The following is a 23,172-nucleotide window of genomic DNA, read 5'->3' as shown; positions in this document are numbered from 1 at the left end:
AGGATACTAACTATGGTTGTTAGCATTTACTTCAGACCCAAGAAATGCACTGTAAGTGTGAGCTGTTTAATTCTACTTCTCCTAAACCATCGGACCTGGTATGACAGAACTTCATTTATATCACCGTGTATAGATACAGAATTAGAATTTCAGTGAACTTAGAAGAAACATGGCCATGAAGTCAGCCAGCTAAGTGCATGATTCAAAGGAGCCAACAAACATGCTTTAAGGGTTTGGGGGGTACATAATTAAGGCAGGTCCCTGTCATTGCAGATGCTGCACTTGATTTTAAGACATTGTATTCCTAGTGTCACTTCAATATTGTAATGTGATTTTGGTGCCTTGTGGCATTTGCCAACATCTACAGAAGTGATCATTGCCACATGGTTGGGTGCAACTGACTTCTACTGGACAGACATTAGTGCAGCTCTTACATATCACATCAGAGTCCAGAGCAGCCCTACATTGGAACCATGCCCAGCCCCAAATGCACTATGCTCTGAATGAGGACTCCTGGTGCTAGGCCTGAGACTGGATATTAATGTGGTTTTTGTAGTTGGTTGTCATGGTTCCACTGAGTTTTAATTGTTAAGAAGATAGACCTGCAGGTACAAGGGGAAGATCCAGGAGAACTCAGGCAAACTTTGGGTTGATGGCTTGCTAAAGTGACTGACACCTCTGACAGGTCCAAAGAAAGTTATGAAATCCAAAGCCTCTACCCTGCAATCTTTATTTCAGAGAATAGGCTTTTTATGATTAATATTTTACAATTAAGTTTAATTAAATCACTTCCTGTTTCCCTTTCCTTAATTATTTCCCAGGTACATGTTCCCTCACTCCCTCTCTAAACCTTGGCCTTCTTAATGTAATATGTGTGTGTGTGTGTGTGTGTGTGTGTGTGTGTGTGTGTGCGTGCGTGCGCGCACATGCATGTGTGAGTGTGCATGTGTGTGTAATATCTTTGTAGATGAATAAAAACATAATACATAATACATAATAAATACAATATTCCCATCCCATTTAATGTTACTTGGACTGGCCACTTGATATTGGATAATTAATTGGAGAATATTATTTCTCTTTCTCTTAGCAGTCCTTAGCTTTCTATAGCTATTTGTCTATGGGAGGGACCCCATGAGCTTCCCCCACTTTCATATTATTGGTGTTGTACTTCTTCAGGTCTTTTTTGGGGAGCCATATTATTAAGGTAGCATGGGGGAAACTTCCCTGTAACGCCCAGGAGACACAATCACACAGTGCACTGGACTTTTCAAAGTTTAAGGTAAAGTGGCCTCCAGGTGGCACAGAACATGACTGTGACAATAGCAATAATACTCTCTGACCCCGTAGCAACGGGAAAGTGCACGTGTGAGAAGAGTAAAGTCCTGACATCCTCACCTTGTAATGTGTCAACTACCTCTCTGTGGCTCTACTTTCTCACAATAAAGTGAATTTATGAACATGTCAAAACGATAGACCAGACCAGGATTTCCCCTTGCTCACTTAAATGCAAGTTACAGTTCAGTGACAGAGGTTCCAGTAGGAAAAAAAAGAAGTCAAAATCTGGAGTCCGACTCTGGCCAATTAACATTCCCTCTCATTTTCTGGCATCTACCAACTCTGGCCAATTAACATTCCCTCTCATTTTCTGGCATCTACCAAATAGGGGTAGAAGACCAAACACAGTGTGGTAATGGATGGCTGATGAAAGGTGGTCACCAGCAGTGTCAGAGCTAACTGGGATAAAAAGTAAGGTTAAAATCTCAGTGGAAAAAGACTTTTTACTGGAAACACAGTTTGAGTCTATCTTTCTCTGCAGTTGCATCTGGGCTGAGTGAGTGACCATCGGCATGCCACCACCTTGAGGCTTTCATTTCCCCACATATAAACCAAGAAACCAGATAGAATCATTAGGAAGGCTAAGATATCTTCCTATTTTAATAATCTAAAATTTCTAAAGGGGAAAAGAACAAAAGCTTCCTCAAACCCAGTATGGCTGCTATTAAATCATTTTCCAATTTCTTTGGTGTTCTCGCTGTGGATGGATTTCTTCCCCTAAAGTTTTAATCTTATAAGTGCCTAATGAAGGTGAATTTTTTTCCCATGAAATATCTTTACATATTCGAGTTCTTGGTATGCCTGTGTAGAACTTTTTTCTCACTTAGCACACTGCAGCAATCTCTGGGTGGGAGATTGCAGAGACAGAAGCCTGAAGATACCACAGTAGGTTGTAGACAGTAAGGGCAGATTAATATTTACCCTCTGTCAGCTCTCTGACCAGCAGCAATATGCAGTAGCTGACTTTAAGCCAGCCTTGCTGAGAGAAAGGGATCAGAAATCTTTTATCTTCCCATTTCATACATCAAGAGGCAGCCTGGTACCCTGATCATAGCACTCGTCATAAAGGGGGGTCTAAACAGTAGGATGAAGAAGAGGAAAACCACACATACTCATCTCAGCAGGGGATGGGATAGACTTATAAAGTCTGAGCCTTTATATGACTCAAGAAGCCTGGAACAAGGCTAGTTAAGCTGACTTTGATCATTTTATCTTAACAAATTTCATCACATTACACTAAAACAATTTTTAAATGAGCATTTCAGAGACCAACTTTTCCATCATCAAAAAAAAAAAAAAATCTCTTCATGTTCTTCTTCCATATAAAGTCGGGGAAATGTTCCTACATTTACTCATTCTTTAAGTGAATATTTTAACTCCAGATCCAGGAGATCTGTTGCCCTCTTCTGGCCTCTGTGGGCACCTGCACGCACATGCCCACAGATAAGTACACATTAATAAAGGAACATTTAAAATGAAATCCCAAGTGCAATTCCGAGAATAAAGTGCAGAGATGACCTTCCTGATAAGCCACAAGATGTTACATTCTATTGGACAGTAGTCAGTACTATATTTGCGTTGAAAACACTTTGTTTACACCATGTGTGAATTTAAATTAACTTCGAAGAAATCCTCAGAGCAGGTGTTGTATTACCCTAGCTTATGTCTCCTGGTGAAAAGGCCTAAGACCTAAGGCAGCCCTTAGGCCATATAAATAAAGACAACAAAACATTTTACTATTTAAAAGCTTAGGCCTTAGCTGGTCAGGCTCTCAACTAGCTCATCTAATTCAACCCGACGACCAAGCCCCCATCCTGCCATGTTGCCCGTAGTCACATCCATCTCCTCTCCTGTCTTGTGGTAAAAGAGCCTTCCCCTTTCTTCTTCACAGAGTTCCTTTCTCACCCCCAGGAAGTCTCTATCTCCTTTCTCTCTCTCTCTCTCTCTGCCCAACTATAGGCTGCCAGCAACTTTTATTATCCAATCGGTGAAAATTTGGGAGGCAAGGTTCACAGAATGTATTCTTGAATACCTGAGAATCTGCCCATAGCACAAGGATCCTGGGTAGGGGGCAAGAAACCAACACTTAGATGCATAGTGATTCCACATGAACCACTACAGACAGGGAGCAAGGAGATGGCTCATCCCGTAAGTGCCCTTTCTAGTCTTACAGAGGACAGGAGTTCAATTCACAGCACCCATGTCAGGTAGCTCACAACCACCTGTAACTACAGCTCTAGGGGAATACAATAGCTTCTTTTGGTCTCTGTGGGCACCTGTACTCATATGCACATAGATAGAGATGTACAGTAATAAAAAATACATTTAAAAAAGTAATTCCTAGAGCAAATCCAATACAGTTAGCCATTTCTTATAGGATGGTGACATAGAACCTTTTGAGTTTTCAACTAAAAATAAAATGAAGCACTTTAAACGTTTTAACAGAAACATGCATGTCTTTCATAATATGTTTATAGTTTATCAAGGATCTGGAAATCCATTTGAATACCTTATACTGTAACTTATTTGTATATATGTTTTTTCTATGGTTGTTTCTATATAAAAACACATAGACAGATGGACCTGTTTTTAGGTTCATTCCCTTTTCTTCATAGAATCTACATCTGTGATAAGACCATGGAAGATAGCTAATAAAGTCTTCCTTGGGCACATTCTATTTTTTCATAAATTCTGCTGATATGAGCACAAGAAGTTTGTTTTTAAGCATTTGCTTATGTATCATAGATGATATTTTGGGGGGAAATTCTAACTCAGTCTTAGATTGCCAGCTTAGAGGCCAGGAGGAGACTTCACTGTTGCATCTTTACCCTTCTCATCAAAGAGTGAGGACGATGGTTTCTGCTGAGACTTGTGCTTCAGAGTTACATGGCGGCCTTCTGTCCTCTCTGGGTCTACTGCCCTCTCTTAGGAACCGTATACTAGACCCAAACAGATTTTGGTAAGAATTTCTCATCTGCTGCTTCTTTAAATTCCCGGTGGTCCTGGAAGATAAACCAAAGTTCCTAAGTTTTTAAAAGTATGAGTTACCCAATTATTTGAAAATCTGATCTCTGTTTGTTTTTTTTATTATTATATTTGCTAAATAATTGCTTACTTTGAAATCTGAATTCCCTCCCCCTCTCTCTGTGATATTAAGGTAGATTTAAGCCCCAGAACATTGTATTCTGACTCTTGAACCTGTTCACATCTTACCTCTTCTTCTTAATAGTGTTCCTCCCTCCAGCCATCACTATTTTGTCAGAACACCTGAATGTTATAACTCATTAAAAAAACAAAACATTCCATTTTGAAAAGCCTGCCTGTAGTATTACAAGCCCACCACAGATATAAGCAACAGTTTATATGTCTATGTATTAGTATAGAACACATGTTGTTAGAATTTGCCCACAAGCTGTGTGACATCCCAATTGACGGCATAGCAAGGACTTAACACATATGAAAGGGGAAATGCAAAGTTAATGAAACAGTTTTCTGGGGTCCTCTGGAGAGAGTTTGATACTTTGAGGCATAATCCAATGGTTGATGTAGGTGACTGTGAACCCTAGGTCAACAATAAATGACAATTATATTTAACAGTATAATTAAGGAAGCAGGAAGATGTAATGCCTTAAATTTGCTGTATTTTCACTAAAAAGAATACAAAAATACATTTTAGTGTTTACAGAAAGGAACACCATGCATTTATGCAAAGGATCTGCTTACACAAACATCTTTATAAAGTAGGGGTGTGTAAGAACAGCAGACTGGAGCTCTGGTCTGGTCATGGATGCTTAGGAAGTAAGTGACTTTGAGGGAGTGAGCCAGAGGACATCTGTGACACAGAGCAATGCTTCTGCTAAGAACAGATCTTTGAGCTCAACTCCAAGGCTGTTGTGTGGCTTTGAGGTTATGTAGCCTTCTGTTACTTTCATCTCCCTAAGCCTCATTTTCCTTCACTGTAAAATGGAAAGAGAAGTATCTGCCTCATAGGATTACTCCGAAAACCAGATGGCACGGTGCTTGCAAAACACTGTGAATGGAATATGAAACACAGGGAGAGCTCAAACAGCTGTTGTTGTTGTTGTAATTATTATAATTATTTACAATGAGGGAGCTAGATTAGATAATCTCCAAGGTCCTCTCCAGCTCTGAAATTCCACAGTCCTATGAGCAGTTCATTCCCAAATGACATCAGATAAATGAGGTCTTACTATTTATCGGGCAAGAAATCAATATGGCCAATTTTCAATTGGATCCAGTAAGGTAAGCTGAGCAGAGAATGAATTATTCAAAAACTCTGGTTACACTCAATATAGTTCTATTTGCTCTTGGAATGCATAGAATTATTTAAAAGAATATTTTCTGCTCTTCTTATATTATGGTTAATGATTGAAATGAGTTTGGCCTTTCTCTGTTCACTGAGGGTGAAGCAATAGAGGGTTGTTAGATATCTTAACCATGTTATTTAATTTAGTGAGCAGAGACTTAACTGAAATCATTCAGCTACCAATTGGGTGATAGAAAACTGAAGCAGGGTAACCCCATCTTGGCTTTGACAATGGGCATGCCTATGACCAAGCACCAAGCCTTTCCAAAGCATCAGGTCGCTCATGTCCACTTTGACATTCTAGGAGGGAGAAGCTGACTGTAGTGTATAATTCTGCTGATACCTTAATGTCCAAAACTTCCTTTGCACAACAGTGATACCTAAATTATAACTCCCAGCACAATGGCTACTGTCAAACACTACAATAGTCTAATTATCTAAATTCTCATTTATCATTTAAGACTGCTTCCAAGCCTCTTATATATTTCATCTTTTTAAGTAGTGGTTCTTTTCATATTTTCTTCTCCTTTCTTGTGTTTCCCCTTTTATTTTACATGAAGAATTTGTTCAGGTTGCGGATTATTTGTAAGTAAATAACCCTGAAAAAGGCAGCTGAGGCAGTAGACAATGGTGCTGCACAGAAGCGTTGTTCTTACAATGACGGGGTACCCATTGGGGTACAAAATTCCCCTGCATGTGGCCAGATGGATTAACAAATCTTTCAGAACACTAGATTTTTTTCATTTGTAAAGATAATGATCAGAGAAAATTAACTAGAAAAGTAATATTCTATATAAAATGCATTATCCCAAGTGGTAGAGTAGTTCTCAAACCCATGAGGAATTTGAGGAACAACATGAAGCACTGTGATCATTTTGCCCAAGAGTCACACTGATGGAATCAATCCTCATATATAATATGGCATCTCTAGAAGCACTGACTTTATTTCATTACTGCCATCTATGTGCCAGAGACTGGTTAGGTTGCTGGGGAGGGTGCTATACCCAGAATTAATGAATCCTTGAGACAAAAGTAAGGAGAACAGGATTGCTATATCTGTGAGAATATGGCCCAGCCCAAGGAGGAATAGGCTACAACAACAGAACGAAGGATAAATTAATAATGAGACCAAAAGAATATAGCTTGCAACATGAGAGGTCTGTGGTACAGTCCACCCACACAAAAACATACTCACTTCTGCCTTCCATCAAGCTAGATCTGTCATAAAGCCATATTAATGGCAGTTTCTAGCACTCTCTACATAGGCTCAGTACAAAGTATTTGTGAGGTAAAAGAGACTATCCACTGTGGCAGTTGAATCTGCAACATTTGCTTATAACCCAATATTCCACAAGTTCATCCCCAGTCAGTATTTCAACTGGTTGGATCTATGGTGTTTCCGTTCACCTTCAAGTGATTTAGGTTGACTGTGTGCTTGACAACACACAGATGCTCCAATTTTCTTTTACCCTTAATGGCAAACAGAGAAGCATCAATGTCTATTACAGTTATTCTCCTAGAAACCAGATATGTTCTTCCTACTCCAAACCTATAGTTCTTAATCATGATCCACAGCAATTACTTTTGCCAGTCTAGAAATTCCTTTCTTTCTCTGAGGGTCTACTGCCACTTGAATCTAACAACATGGAGAACATATACACTTGAGCTCCATGGTAAAAATGAGTGGATACCGTGATCATTAACTCAAGGGAGATCTCTTCTGAAGTCTAAGAAACGTAGTCATGACATCAGCTGGTTGGAATAAGGGCCAAGAGAAGGGATTATGAAGCCATGGACAAGATGTGTCTGACTTCCTTCAAATTTTCTGAATTTTAATCCTTTGCCAAATATTCTATACCAACAGGATCACTTGTTTTTAAACCCTTACTTTAACTTTGAGAAGAAAACTCTAATGTCACTAATCATATTTTCATACATATTTTTATTAATTCTTTAAGAATTTCATATACTATATTTTATTATATTCAGCTTCCTTCTCAACCCTTCCCAGATACACCCATCCCCATTCCATTCCCATTATCATCACTGTATTTTTTTAACTGAACCTGGACAATTAATGTTACCTATACAATCTTTGGTGTGTGGCAATCTACCAAAACACTTTGACCTGTCATAGGTCACTTCTTCAATGAAAACATCACTCTTCTTCTCTCAGCTTGCATAGTTTACTACAACAAAACAATGATTTTGAGAGAAGCATGGGAGAATAGTAAAGTAGAAAGATCCAGAGGGTCCTAGAATCCTACAAGAAGAACATTATGATAGGCAGATTTGGGCCCAGGGGTTCTGCTCAAACTATGGCACTAGCCAAGGACAATACGTGCAGTAAACTTTGAACCCCTACCCAGGTCTAGCCAATGGACAGGACATTCTCCAAAGTTGAGTGTAGAGTGGGGTCTGACTTTCACATGAACTCTGGTGTCTCATATTTGACCACATCCCCTGATTGGGGAGACCTGGTGGCACTCAGAGGAAGGATAGCAGGCTACCAAGAAGAGACTTGATACCCTATGAGCATATACAAGGGGAGGAGGTCCCCCTCAGTCACAGTCATAGGGGAGGGGAGTAGGGGACAATGGGAGGGAGGAAGGAATGGGAGGATACAAGGGATGGGATAACCATTGAGATTTATTATGAATAAATTAATAAAATATAAAACAAAAAACAATGACATTAGGTCATAGCATTGCAATTACACACATGAACTCACAGTGGTTGTGGCAGCATGCATAACACCTCTATACATTCAAGGCAGACTAATCATAACTTAATCATTATACCAAAGTTTAGGTAATAGACAAGGCAAAATAGAAACTGATCAAAGATTTTTCAGGTGTGGCCATTTGAAACACTGTACTACATTTTGGGGTACTCAGCCAATATGAAACATGGCTACTGAAATGCCTATTCCTTAAATGAGAAATCCTACATGGAGAAGTGCCCCCATAATCCTGAGCTACAGACAAAGAAAATGATAGAACAAGGATGCAGAATAGGAATTCTCACTCTTAGTGGGGATCTTCCATGGTGCAACTCTGTTGCCCTGGTTTTGCCTTTCCCTTTGGAGAATCCAGACATCTTTTCACTACAGGATGGACTAGAAGGAATGAAGCTTTGTGGCGCAGAGCAGTCACATAGGATCTCTGTCATGGTGCGTGCATGAGAAACAACCTTCTCCAAGGCGTTTTTTAGGAAATAGCTCTTTATTGGGGTGAATAAGGGCTCTACAAACCTTAGGGAATGAGTAGGGTTTTTCAGAGTGATTGTACATCATTGGCTGGGGCCAGGATATTGGGAATGCTTCATTTGCTTGAAGAGGAGTTCCAGGTGCTTGCCAGGCATGCCCATATAAAGAAAGAGGAAAATCAACCTGAAACCTGGCCACTAGGCTGTGACTACCTCAAGGGTGGCAGAAGTGGCAGAAGTGGCAGAAGTGGGTGTCTCAAGGATAAGTGCACTGGGACATGTTGGCCTAGAGCAAGTAGGAAGTAATCCTACTTCGGTCTATCTCAGGATGACATTTTTATGGTTTGGACACATCTTGAACTCACTCTTGCTCAGGACCAGCTCTCCCATCATATGGCTTTCCTGGCACCACATCATCCCTTTGTGTAGCCCTTGTAGGAGGAGAGGAACATTTGTTTTTCCTTTTGGTTTGGGTTTCCATTGCATAGCTGTTCAGACCCAGCCCTCTCTACTGTGAGAAACAGCTTGTTCCATATTATTCCAATATTCACAATTTTTAATTATTTATTTTTCCACTGAATTCAAAATTTAGTTGACATTTAAAATTATTTGTATTGTCTCATTCATTAAATTGAATATATTATAGTACAACACTTTAAAGCCGTAAATTAGAATTCAAATATAGTTATAATTTTTTACTATTTGAATCAAAATGGCTGAATTTGCATTTGAAATTAGCAAGTTTTAATCAGAAACAGGTTTATTTCTAAATTAAATTAAGTGCATTTTTGTTTAGTTAAAACTCACTGAGTGATTTCTCTCTCCCATTTTCCCCCTCAACATAAGTGAACATACACACAGATAAAATAAAATACAAAGTCTGTTGTTTCCTTAAAATAGATTTTCTCAGGCCTCACTCTATACCATCCTACAACAACAACAACAACAACAACAACAACAACAACAACAAAAACCCTAAATTCTCCTCTTCCTCAGTGACATTGGACTGAACAGTCATTATGGTGTTTGCGCATAGTGTACAAGTCCTTGTACTGCCTTCCTAAGGTGACTAGTACAGACAAATTAAATAATTAATCTGAGTATACAACAAAGAGAACCTTGAGGACAAGCCTTCAAAGACTGGCTCTTTCTCCCTGGAAGGAAAGTGGCAGCATAAGACACAAGAAAGGGCATTCACAGAATGAGAAAAGTATAGGAAATGAGGGTAAATCTCAATTAAGAGTGGCAGTTAATGGGAACCGTGGTAGTCAAAGTTACAGAGAATGAGGACTTAGTAAAAGCCAGGAGTGGCTTTCCAAGAAGCCTGTGACATGCATGAAAGTGAGACAGTGGTGATACCTAACATCCCTGGAAGTACGTGAGACATGCTAGGCATCTTAGACATGCTAGGCATCTCCACTGTCTTACGAAAAGCCTTTACTTTCCAGTCTATGCTGTATTCAGACACATCTGAAGTTTCTGAGTGTTTTATTTATAATGGTTTATAACATTTGGCAAACCTTACACCCTTCATGCCAACATGTCTATCCCATACACTCACTAGGATCCATGACCAGCTTAACGTCTCTCTTCCCAGTACAATGAATGAGTACCACATTGGTAGATTTTTGGTAAATCACTTAATTAGCTAAAAGAAATGGGGAGTATCTATTTAATACAGAGTTGTACCAAAGGAAGTGAATGCAAGTGCTGGCCTATTTTGAGTTAAGATTCTTAGCCTCACCATGGGGATCCAGTGATGATGGTAGTGAAAGTAAGAAAGCAAAGAGATGCAAATGGGAGATTTAATATGCAGAGCAAAGTATGGGAACCCTTTCCAAATGATGATCAGTGTCTGAGCTATCTTGTGGTGATCAAGAAATCATGAGTTTATCATGTTATTATTGAGTCTTGTGGTTTTCTCTCATACTTCTAAGGCTTTTTTTTATTCTAACCATAACAGTGAATCAAACAACTAGACTGGCTCTGGTTTGGTCATTAAATAAAGACAAGTCATTATTTAGTGGGCTGGAGTTAGAATATCACGAATGGATATTAACATCATCAAAAAAGTGGTAGCTTCAATGACAGAGACAAAATTCTGTTTTATAAACATTATCAAAGAAGTATGAGTTGCCCCTTTCTATAAAACAATACATTGGAGCCATTGTAAAAGATGGCGGGACTTATGACAGATTAAACTAAAGGCTGAAGTCACCTAGGAAGTGAAGAAAGGGGAAAAAAAAGTAGTGAAATAGCAAAAGTAGATTTTTCTTTGATTTCCAAAACAATCTCTGAAGGACTGACTAAGTAAGAGAATTATAAGCTACTGTTCTTCTAATAGAAAATCAAAATTTTCTTTCTCTTTTATTTTCCTCTAAGTTATACCCTCCCTCTGAGGCATGGATGGAGGAATGGATTCATTAGAGTTTTAACATAGTGTCTCATATAGAAATTATATTCATGGTAAGATCATTATTCCATATTCTGATAAAGAATATATGTGTGAGCCCACACTCTCTACCATCCTCATCAGCTGTTTGCCAATAATGATAAAATAACTCCTGGGGGAAGTAATGTAGTTTACTCAGGGCATCATTCAGGCTTAAAAACAAAATACAAAGAGAAGGAGAACATATGAGGTTAATATTGAAGTGTTAATGGGGACTTGGCTATTGTGAAGCTCACGTTGTGCTAATTAAAAATAATTGCCTGGTCCTAGAACTAGAGATTTGCACCAATATAGGTCTCAATGTCATTGCTGCTTTTCTTGATGTCTGTCTTGGCTGTGCACAAACTTCAATAGTTACCTTCACAGGAATAATTAGATTCTATGAGAGCTGGTTTTTCTAACCAAATTTGAGTGAGAAATATCTTTTTCCAATAGAGAACTTTAGATCTGAAAAGCAGATTAATATCAAATAGTCTTAGTGATTGAAATGGATTAGAAAAAGCAGAACCAAAGAGTCAAACATACACTGACATCACCCACTCCAAAATGTCCCATGTGATCAACTTTGCTGGTGCTCATGTTTTATATGAAAAATCTTTATTTACTTATAATAAAGTGATATGGCAGTCATTCCCCGGCCACATGTCACATCTGAGCCTGTAACAGCTGTTCCCCATGCTTGACCTTGGCTAGAGCTGAGTGAACTAAAAGATGTGCTTGTTTCAGGGTTCTACAGATGGCTGTAACTTCCAATGCCTTATGGACCCCTAAAGTCCAAAACAAACCTTGAGCTTTGTTCATCTATTTTTCTTTATTGTTCTATTTAATAATGGGGGGGGGGGCATTTTCTTTCACTGAGAGCACATTGGTTGCTTAGTAGAAGTTGCTCTCCAAAAATCATCATATTATTCTATTATATGGTTGTGTTAGTTACTTTTCACTGCTGAGACCAAACAAATCACATAAAAAAAAGCCCTTAGTAAAGAAGTGTTTCTTGTGGCTGTAGTTTTGAGAGAGTATCAGTTCACCATAGTGGAGAAGAAACGGCAATATGAGCAGCCCGTGGCCATGACAGACAAATGAAGTAGGAGAGATCTGGCTACTTGAAGGGCCAGAAGAGAAACCCTAAGACTCATTCCTCAGTGACCCATTGCATTCCTAAAAGTTCTACGGCCTCCCCAAACAAGACTATCAGCTGCTGATCATATATTTAAACACATAAACCTATGGGAGAGATTTTGCACTCAAACCAACAACTGTGGTTGAAAGAACAATGTCCCTGCCCAAACAAGATACCCACGTTTTGGTCTGTGGAAACTATGACTCAGTTACCCCATATGGCAAAGATGCCTTGTGATAGGCTTTCTCAAGCCCACCCTTGATTATTGAAGTAGGGTTTTTGTTATAATGGGGAGGGGCTCCTTAAAATAGTTGGAGAAAGAGATGAGGCAACCAAAAGGGAGAACTGTCATGAGGCAGCATGGGAACAGCTCCATCAGGAGACAGCAGCTGAGAAGATGGAGAAAGGGGCTGCGGTAGTTGCTGGATCTATTATTGTGACAAAATACCTCACAGGAAGCAAAGTTAAGGGAGAAAGTATTTGCTTTAGCTCAAAGCAAGAGATGGCAGTCCATCATAGTAGCCAGAACTTGAGACAGCTGCCCACACCAAATGCTCTGCAGTCAGAAAATAGGGGGATGAATGCTTATGCACAGCTCCTTTCTCCTCCTTTTTATATAGTGTAGAATCACAACCTCTAGTGTGGGATTACCTGCAATTGAGAGGAGTCTTAGCACTTTACTTAACCTAAAGTAGATAGTGTTAAAAATATGGCCCAATTGGACAGACATACGTAGAGGCTAAGATAATCTAGGCAGCTCCTCAAGGGAATGAATGCCTGAGGCTGTCTCCAAGGGGATTCGGTATCTTGTCACAGTGACAATCAGTGTTAATCATCAAAGTAGTAATGCACTAAGAGTGTTTCTCGCCCCTAGAAGCTGGAAAAAAACATGGAGACCGATCTACCCCTGGAATGCTCAAAAAAGAAAAAAGAAAAAAGAAAAAAACAAACAATCCTGCCAGCATCTTGAATGTAGCCCAAAGGGCCCCATTGCAAACTCGTGACCAGGGACACATCATTACTATTAGTTGTACTATTATCTCCAGCACCTAAGATAATAAATGAGCATGACCTTAAGTCAGGAAGTGACCATATGTTATGCACGCCATTGGGAGCTCATGCACAATTACTTCATCATTGTCTACTACATGCAACAATGGTGTTACAAAAAGCATCCATTCTTCTACGAAAATAAAAAAAAAAAAAAAAAGATGCTTAGGACTTGTCTCTCTCAGATTCCTCCCATGATGAAAAAAAAAATTCCATCTGATGTGCCTAACAGTTGTATCTCTGAACAGCTGAGATTTATTTATGAATATATAGACTAATATGAGACCTTTTATTTGGCACTTGGAGTTGCAACAGAGAAAAATTACTTCCCCGATAGATCGATGGGCTTGATGAGTCTATTTGTTTTGCCATCAGCCCCATTACCTTCCTGCTCCTCAGCAGTCTACTTGCAGCATCGATTATTGATGATGCCTCCTTGCAGTGGCGGTTTCCTTAGGCCCAAGCTCTGCTGATTGGCAAAAATCATACAAGCCAGCTGGTACTGGACCTGGCACAGAGTTCACAGGCTGAGACTTGCCACCTAAATGCTCTTGTTTGCTTGTTCTTGGCATCGTTTAACCATGCACCAGGTTCTTTAGTTTACAGGGGGTATGATTTCATTTCACCTTCACATTAGGGAGGTTTTATTGTTCCCCTATTACACTTGGGAAAACTAAAGATTAAGGAGAGTTTCCCGCAGAAAGTGACAGAAAGATTTGAATGAAAATGTCTCAATTACTTATGGAGATTATACAATTAATGAAAAATTTTACTACATCACAGCTGTTGGCCATTTTATCTCATTGTCATGAATCCAGACGCAGATTTTGAAAGTGTGTATTTAATGAAAAAGTAACAGCTGCATGGGGCCTGGGGAGATGGCTCTGGGGTGATGGCTCTGAGGTGACATACTTGCTGTGCAAGTATGAGGGCTTGAGTTTGGGTCCCAGAACCCACGTAAAAGGCTAGATGGGCTAGTTTTCCATGCCTGTAATTCCAGTACTGTGAGGTGAACACAGGAGCATCCCTGGAGCTTGCTAGACAGTAAGTCTAGCTGCACCGACAAACTCCAGTTTCAATGAAGGACCCTGGTTATTAGGTTTGGAGTGGAAGAGAGATGGGGTAGAAAGCAATAGGAAACATTGAATATCAATATCAACCTCTGTCCCCCCCCCATGCACATGAAAGGGCATATGTACTACACATGTACACAGACAGACTTATACCACACTCACATTCACATAAATTTACAGATACATATTACAAAATGATTTGGGAAATGCAGAAAAGTTATAAAAATCTCCTTTAACCGTGTTCCTCAAAAGCAGCCACAAAATTTTCTTTCAGACATTTTTTCAGTGCAGCCATACAAGTATACATTTTGGCATGGTTTTTTTTTTATTTATAGCTTTGTATTTCATTCCTCTTTATTGCCTGGAGGAGAGCAAGGTGCTATCCTATTGTCATTGTATTTAAATTGTATTATATTGCCTGTCAATGACCTCTGTTTGCTGCATTCAAGTACAAATGAAAAACCAGGCCATATTTCCTGAGTACTGATTGTCTCAAGATTAGATCCAGGCTGCTCAGAATGCAGTCTGAAGACCTGCAGCGCCAGCTCACTTTGGAGCCTCTCACAGCTGTAAATTCTCTGCCCAGCCAAACTCCATACTGTGGGGTCAGAGCCCCCACTGCAATCAACTCTCCATGATTTCACACATGCAAGTGCTTGAAAAGGGCTTGGCTTTTGTGTGTGTGTTTATGAGTCAACAGCAGCCTGTTGAAGGCTAAAGACAAACAGAATAGTTATCAGAACAACCAAACCAGAATGGCTTCAACATTTACTCATAGTAAGTTGATTGGCCAAAGAGCTAAAGCCCTTGTTCAAATGCCTATATTCTTAGCTAGAAATGTGATAAGTAGTTTTCACACATGTTATCATGTACTGGTGCTTGAATATTCATATGCTTCTGATTAGCCCCTAACATTTCCTTATCAAAATAAAAATAGAGCAAGGAGTAAATACATGCTAAGTTCAGTTCTGTATTTTTTTCTTCAGTATGGTAACAATACATGGAACAGAGGAAACAACATTTCCCAATCACAACTCTTTAAGAAAGGCATTTTCAAGGAAGAAGTTGATCAATTTCTGAATCAATTGCAAGTAGATATGACAACAATGAGATAAACAGTACAAAATACGCATGTTCACTAGGGAGACTCTCCTTAAGAAGAAAGAAATTGAGTGATAGCTAGGAAACAATCCGTAGGTTAATGATGTAAGTGGTGCTGTGGTGCTACACATTAAAAGCCTGCCATGCATCAGGCACGATGCTAAATGGTAGATGGGGATTATTTCTTCCAGTCCTTATGAGACCACTATAGCATATCTATTACATGTCTTCTGCAGGCATGGCTAAATAAAGTTAAGTAATCCTTCTAATAGTGTGTGTGTGTGTGTGTGTGTGTGTGTGTGTGTGTGTGTGTGCGCATGCAAGTGTGTACATGTGTGTGTACATGTGTGCACATGCATATGTGCACATGAGTCCATGTGTGCACATGAGTGTGTGCACACAAGTGCATGTGTGTGTGTGTGTGTGTGTGTGTGTGTGTATCTAAGTCTGTTTGACATCAAATCCATATTCCTTACTATTTCTTCCTCAGCTGAGAGTTTAAATTGAAACACTGTGTATGTAGAACCAGAGGATTCTGTATATTAAGACAACCCAGAAAAGCTTTGTCCATGCCACGGGAAGTTGTGTAACAAGGCTGCTGAATCAGAGTCCAGGGTTGACACTGGTGAGTTGCTAGAGGCAAGAAAGATCTATTGTAATTAGAAGCATTTTCATATTTGCAGAAGGTGGTCTGTGATGCACTATCAAATACATTAATAAAACACATCATATACTGTTTAAATTTTAATTTATTCTTTGCTGATTTCAGATATGTATATGAGGCATTCCGGTCATACTCACAACCTCAATTATCTTCTTCCCACAGCCATGGAGACTTCATCCTCCCCTTAGGTCCCCATAATACTTTCTTGTGTTTTTTTGTCATTGTTGTGTCTGTTTTCTCTGTGACCCACTGTGTTTAACTAGGGCTTTCTGCTTAGGCCTAGGCATGGAGCTCTCCACTGGAGTATGAGCAAATCACCACTGGCTGTACCACTGAAGACAATGATTTTATCTCTCCCACAACCTTTAACTGCAATGACTCCCTCCCTATCTGTGACTGAGTGTTTATGGGTTCTGTCTTTAGCAGGCTCGAGGAAGGCAGCTGCAGCTGCCATGAGTTCATTTGTGTCAGGGCCATGCCATGACCATAAAAACAGTGTTTTATGGCCCTCATCCCTGTTTTCTTACATTATACTATATTGGCTCATCTGTTCCTTCTGTTACTTCTTCAGTATTCCTGAGCCTTGGAGGGGCTGGTGCAGGTATCCTATTTAAGGCTGAATCCACTGTAAGGGACACTGTTTAAGTAACTTTTTCTCAGCACCTTAACTAGCTGGGAAAAAAATTCTCCATTAATGACCGTTCATTGCACAATGAAGGGGCTTTGTTTAAGGCTGAGACAGAATCAGTCTATGGGAACAAGCAAATATATTTGTAAGGCTATTTTACATTGTGCCCATTTAGCAGAACAAAACTAGTAGACGTATTCCTAAGGCATCCCTAGCCATTGCCTTTGACTAGCCTACAATATGGGACTGTATCTTTCAGAGGAGGCCTCAAATCTAACCGGGAAGAAGTTGTTTGTTCTCATAACAACTGTGCCACTACTGCACCAGTGCACACATCTTGTCTGGAAAGTGGGTATGGCAGCATGCAAAGTTTAAAGTTGGTAGTGACCATTGCTAGCTTCCCAGGCCCAACTGTGTGTAAAGAAACGTCCATACCATGAAAAGCTAGACAGAAAGGAAGAAGCTTGCATCTTAGCTTCTGCACAACTCCTCGGCATTCTTCAGCCTAGAAAGCACGACACACTTTTTTCAAGTTCTTAAAAATCTTGAGTGTATGCATACAATGCTATCTTGGTCATATCCATCACCCACATCCTATCTCTAGCCCCCTGTATTAGTCACCTGTTGTTGCTGTGATAAAATACCATGACCAAAAGCAACTTAAGGAAGTATCTATTTGTGGGTCTAGAGGGCTTTATGTCCATAGTAACCCAGAAGACATTGTGACAGGAAAAGAAAGCTGGAATGTCACAGTTGTGCTATAAACAAGAAGTACAGTGAATAAGCAGGAAGCACAGTCATAATTACACATCAGCTATGGTTTCCCGTATACAAGATCAATCCAGACAAAATCCTGGAATAGATAGGGTAGAAGATCTCCAGGCCCTACCCCTTACTGGGGGTCTATTGGTGTGGCTAGTTTCTGGGGCAGGGAGAATCATTCCTCATGGAGGACGGGGCTACCAACAGGTTTGCTGTATTCCAGTGGACATCACAACACCGATGCAAATTTGGACAATTCTAAGTGGACTTAGTGGGTTACGAAAACAAAGACATGAAATTGGGAAAGGGGTGTTGGGGGAAATGTGGAGGGACTTGGTTGGAATAAATGGAGCATATATTTGATAATCCATTATATACATGTGTGACTATTAAAAAAAGAATGAGGTTTTCTTAAAATTTCAGCTGTAGAGACACTGTCATTATTTAGTTGTTTCCAGAGATTGTGATTTCAGATCGCCCTTTAGTTTCAGTTATTCCTACTCACTTATATCCAGTTGACCTCCATGGCATCTTGACCTTAGAACTGCTGCCTCCAGTCCCACCAGCCTCATCTTTGGCTGCGTTGCTGTAGTTTAACTGCCAGTCATCTCTCAACCGGTCAGTAGCAGCGACAGCCGGATATTGCCCTGCGATCTGCCATTTCCTATATGGACCTTTCATTTTGAAGCCTACATCTAATTATAGCATCTTCCTGCTGAACACTTAAAAACATTTCCCCCAGCCTTTTATTACAGCATTTTACTTAGCGTGGCACCCACAATTAGAGAAAACATGTAGTTTATTGTGTAGACACTTAAGAGATTGAAAGTGGACCTATTAATGGTTACCCTGGGGCAAAGATTAATGGGCTCTGCTTCCTTTTCTAGCCGCATCCTTTCCCAACGGCACTTGAAGCATAAGCCAATACCTCATAATCAGCAAACAAATCCTGCTTTTAAAGGTCTTAGGTCTGGGTTGTGTCCAGCTAGATTTACATAGACAAGTGTCACCTTGTGACACATAACAGAGACTTTTTGCAGAAGGAAGGGGGGGAAAAAAGAAGGGATAGCCAACCCAAGAATTGTAGAAGCATTTGGCAAAATGTGGTGACACTGGTAAAATGAAAGAAATGCCTTAGTTTAGTGAAAGAAAGACAATATCTATCATCTTTGGGTAGAGGGAGCAATGGATAGCTAGCTAAGGAAGGACAGGAAATTTTGATAAAGGATAAATCAGAGGATGCCTCAGACTCACAGTTCCTATTTCCTAATTTAACTCACAGCAGATCCCTGAAGCGCTGTGCAAGAGCACTTTCTAAAATCTGGTCACCAGGAATTGTTCCTTCTACCGTGCTGAGATTATTCGTGGTCCACATGAATGTCAGTTTGAACCTGCTGGGGAAAAGAAAAATAAAAAACTTTCCTTAGTAGCCTTTTTGAGAGTCACACAACCAACGAGATATGTAAATGTCCATTTTCTACCTCTGAAAACATGTGCAGCCTCTTCAAGAGAAAGAAAATACATCACAATATAGAAAGAAAATGGAAAACAATGAAAAAGAACCTGTGATTTAATTATGCAAATGCAGACTTTTTACATGGACTAAAGCACCTGTAACAAATTGACTCAGGAAACTTGCATTCCTTTTGTCTGGAGACACAAGAATATTATAAATGACATATAATCTATAAGAAATGTATATCAATAATACAAAATTTTAGAGAGTTCTTCTTTATCTTAGTTGATAAACTCAATAATTTATAATCTTTGAAACTAAAGTATCTTCTATTAAGAAGATGATGTCTACAAATGATTATGAGATAAAGGGTCATGAGGCCCAATAAAAACACATGTTTCATGTGTTAATAACTTACTGATTGGGTCTATCTTTTCCTCTAGCATAGTGTCACAAAAGGAGCTTTCAGGGTCAGAAATACCTATAGAGAAAACAGTAAGTCATGAATTTAACTTTAGAGAAAAAAAAAAAGAACGTTCATTTTAACAAAAGAAATGTTCCACATAGCAGCCTGCCAATGCTGAGCGTGTGAGCTGGGGCTTTGAGCTGGGGAGACATTTGTTTTGTTTTGTGCTCATGTGGGATGTTTCATTCCAGCCATCTACGAGCCCTCCTGTGAAGCATACAAACACCTTGGCCAGACATCAAATTACTACTGGATAGATCCTGATGGCAGTGGACCTCTGGGGCCTCTGAAGGTTTATTGCAACATGACAGGTAACTATGTCACATTTATGTTTCATGAAGATGGCTTTTCTATATGTTGAGAATAATAGTTCCCAAGACTGTTTGTTGCTCTGGTGTTAAATTCTCATCACACTTTTAAGAAGTTAAATTGTGTTGGCTTGTTAGGCAAAAATGATGAAACATATGCCACGAAAACTGACATTGTAATTTTTTACAAGTTTGCTGTTGAGAGCTGGAGAGAGAGGGCTCAGCAGTTAAAAGCATTTGCTGCTCTTGCAGAGAACCTGGGTTCAGTTCACAGCACCTACATGGCAGCTTACAATTGTCTGTAACTCCAGTTCAGAGGAACATGATGTCCTCTTCTGATCTCCATATGCACCAGATGCATGCATTGTATATATACATATGTGCAGGCAAACACTCATTTAAGTTAATATTTTTTAAAATAGTCTATCTTCAAGTTAAACTATGTATAGTTAATATTCTTTAGAAAAATATTAATATGTAAAAGAAAATAAAATTGCAAAGCTTACGTTCACAAAAAGAAGTGGCCAGTGAAGTCACCTCACTTAGTGCCCTAGCCTGGATAAATGTGGTAGCAGTGCCCAGTGTCCTGCCAGCTTATATTTGGGGAAGGGCTACCAGCCACTCCTGACCGCCCTCTGTTCTCCATAGAAAGGCATCCTCTGTATACTCAAACCCCATTCTGGCAATTTCAAAGATTACATGAAGTGTTCATGAAATTTATTTAGGAAGAGATCCTGGTTTGTTTGTTTTTTTTCCATTTTGTATTAAATTTCAGGCCAGTGAAATGAGCTTATGGGTTCTTGCAAACTCCCAAAGTAGTGCATATGATGCACAACTCCCTAAGATAGGAGAGAGGTTTCTAGCAGAGATTGGCAGCATGCTCCGCTCCAAAAATCCAGAAAGGGCTTTGAGTCATTCACCATTACTGGTCCAGTAGGTGACTGGCACTTAATGTGAACTCCTGAGACTCAGGATGCTGAAGGATAATGGCAATGGATGGTCTGCACAGTGGTGTGGTGATGGTTACATGTGATTTCTCTAACGTCTTGTCGAGTACCATCAGTTCTTCATGCCAATGACTTGATTTGTGTTCTAGATTCATTATGCACCAGTTGTGTAATCATGTGCACCTGAAATAATTTGTTAAAGTCACTAAACTTTCATATTCTTTTTTTTTTTTTTTTCGTTTTTCGAGACAGGGTTTCTCTGTGTAGCCTTGGCTGTCCTGGACTCACTTTGTAGACCAGGCTGGCCTCGAACTCACAGCGATCTGCCTGCCTCTGCCTCCCAAGTGCTGGGATTAAAGATGTGCGCCAGTATGCACGGCTAGCTTTCATATTCTTTATTTACCAAGTGGACCACTACTGTCTACACTACCATTGTTGTACAAGCAAAGTAATAGAATCCACAAGTAATTCTAATCATACTAAGTCAACGAGAAATTAATCAGCTGCGATACCCTTTCTTCTTGAAGTTCCAAGAGTTAAGTAACTTGTTCATATCATTCCAAAAATATTTTAATTGAAATCTGTCTGAAACCAATGATTCTAGGTTTGTTTCAGAATCAGAATTGTTTATGGAATTGTTTGTCTTTTATTTCCAAGTAAGTGTCTTTCCTCCATTTCTGAAGATTTTATTTAAATCTATCATAGAAATTTGATTCCACACTAAAACTGAAAACACTAAAAAGCACCGTGGGCAGGTAGAGCTCAGTGGAGAACTTTCCGTAGGGTCACAAAGCCATGCATCATGCAAAGTGGAAGGGAGAGTGACAAGGGCTGGACACGACCTAGGTGTGGAAGCTGTGGAGAGAAGACCGTGAAGGGAACTGAGAGTCCCCTAAGTTTCCTCCTACACCAAGACATCTGGTGTGTCCCAGAGAGGGAGCCGTTAACAGAGGGCTTTAGCAAACTAACTGCTCGGACGGCTCGCTTGCCAGTGTCCTCTGACCTTCTCCTGGTGAATTTCATTTTGACATTTCTGGAACCTGAGTACAGTTTGTGAGGACTTTATGTATCTCAGTCCTGACTTCCCTAATGAGATTATAGCACAGTGAGTCTATGCACTAACCTCTAGACTTTCTGGCTGAGATTTCACTTCAGTTGGCTTCCATCTGCATTTAGGAAGGGAAACATCAAAACAGGAGCATGATGCTTACAACTCTTTTTCTATGCATTTAACCACACTGTGCATCAGAACCTCAAATTCTGTATCATACACATCTCCCTGATAAAGAACCTCAGGGATACAACTCAAGGTGCCTGGTACAGTCCAAGCAGTAAGAAAAATACATCTTAACGCCCTCAGGATAGCTCTCTCCTACCTATTCAAAATAGATGTGTCCAAGAACCCTTGAAGAATCTTGGCTTACAGGTTTTTGAGCATGCTAAAAATGACTCCAAAAAGACCACTTAGCTCTTTGTCACTCATCAAGCATTCTGAATATATCATGTTATATATGGGATGGCAATCACCAAGCATAATACCAGGAAAGTTGGCTGGCACTGTTCCATATCCAGGAAATGTTGCAAAGATAAGGAATCTATGGCAGGCTGAGATAGCCTATAAAATTTAGATATATCACTTCATGTCTTGAGAAATTGTTCCTGCTACAGAAACCTTAAGGACTAAAAGGAGATAAGGCACTAAAAAGGTGAGGAAAGAAAAGAGGCCTACAAATCAATGTCTCAAGGCATGAAAGGGCTTCGTTCCAAAGGTTAGTGAGCTTGAGAGACATGCTAAGAGGTAGACAGATAGGCAGGGTCACAGCAGATAAGCAAGGCTGTATGGCAGGTCTGTGTGTGTGTGTGTGTGTGTGTGTGTGTGTGTGTGTGTGTGTGTGTGTGTGCTCACATATGAGCATAGGCACACAGGCATGCATTGGAGAAAAAGATGAAAGAAAAGCATCTGACAAGTATTTGAGGGAGAAGTAGACTATCCCTGTGGAGACTGAAGCTATACCTGAGATTCTAGGGAAGGATTAAGTATGGAAGATTTAGAGTGATTCTGAATCCCTGTAAAGTGCACACACAGGATATGGTGCTATAACAGTAGTGTGGCAGGTAATAGCTGCTAGGACTGTGGAAAGAAGGCTATCCAGGAGGTATGGACCACCTGAGGATCCTACATAGAAGCCCTCAATTGACCTACACCCTTCAGAAATTAGAAGGTCCTTAATGATGAAACCTTTCAAGGGCTGCAGCGTTGACACAAAGGAGTG

At 39.8% G+C, this 23,172-nt stretch overlaps 1 protein-coding gene across 1 annotated transcript in view; it reads left to right on the top strand.

The window, feature by feature from the left end:
• CNTNAP2 (contactin associated protein 2) overlaps window positions 1-23,172 on the top strand; it is a 2,010,562-nt gene that overhangs the window by 1,217,339 nt on the left and 770,051 nt on the right. Inside the window, exon 12 of the mRNA XM_084788077.1 lies at window positions 19,836-19,955. Coding sequence (XP_084644203.1) covers window positions 19,836-19,955 — 120 coding nt within the window. The remainder of the gene's footprint in view (window positions 1-19,835; window positions 19,956-23,172) is intronic.

This window comes from Acomys minous (assembly GCF_964271855.1).
Source record: "Acomys minous genome assembly, chromosome: 6".
NCBI classification, from domain to species: domain Eukaryota; kingdom Metazoa; phylum Chordata; class Mammalia; order Rodentia; family Muridae; genus Acomys; species Acomys minous.
The sequence above is the reverse complement of the archived record's forward strand: the minus strand, read 5'-3'. Positions and strand labels throughout refer to the sequence as shown.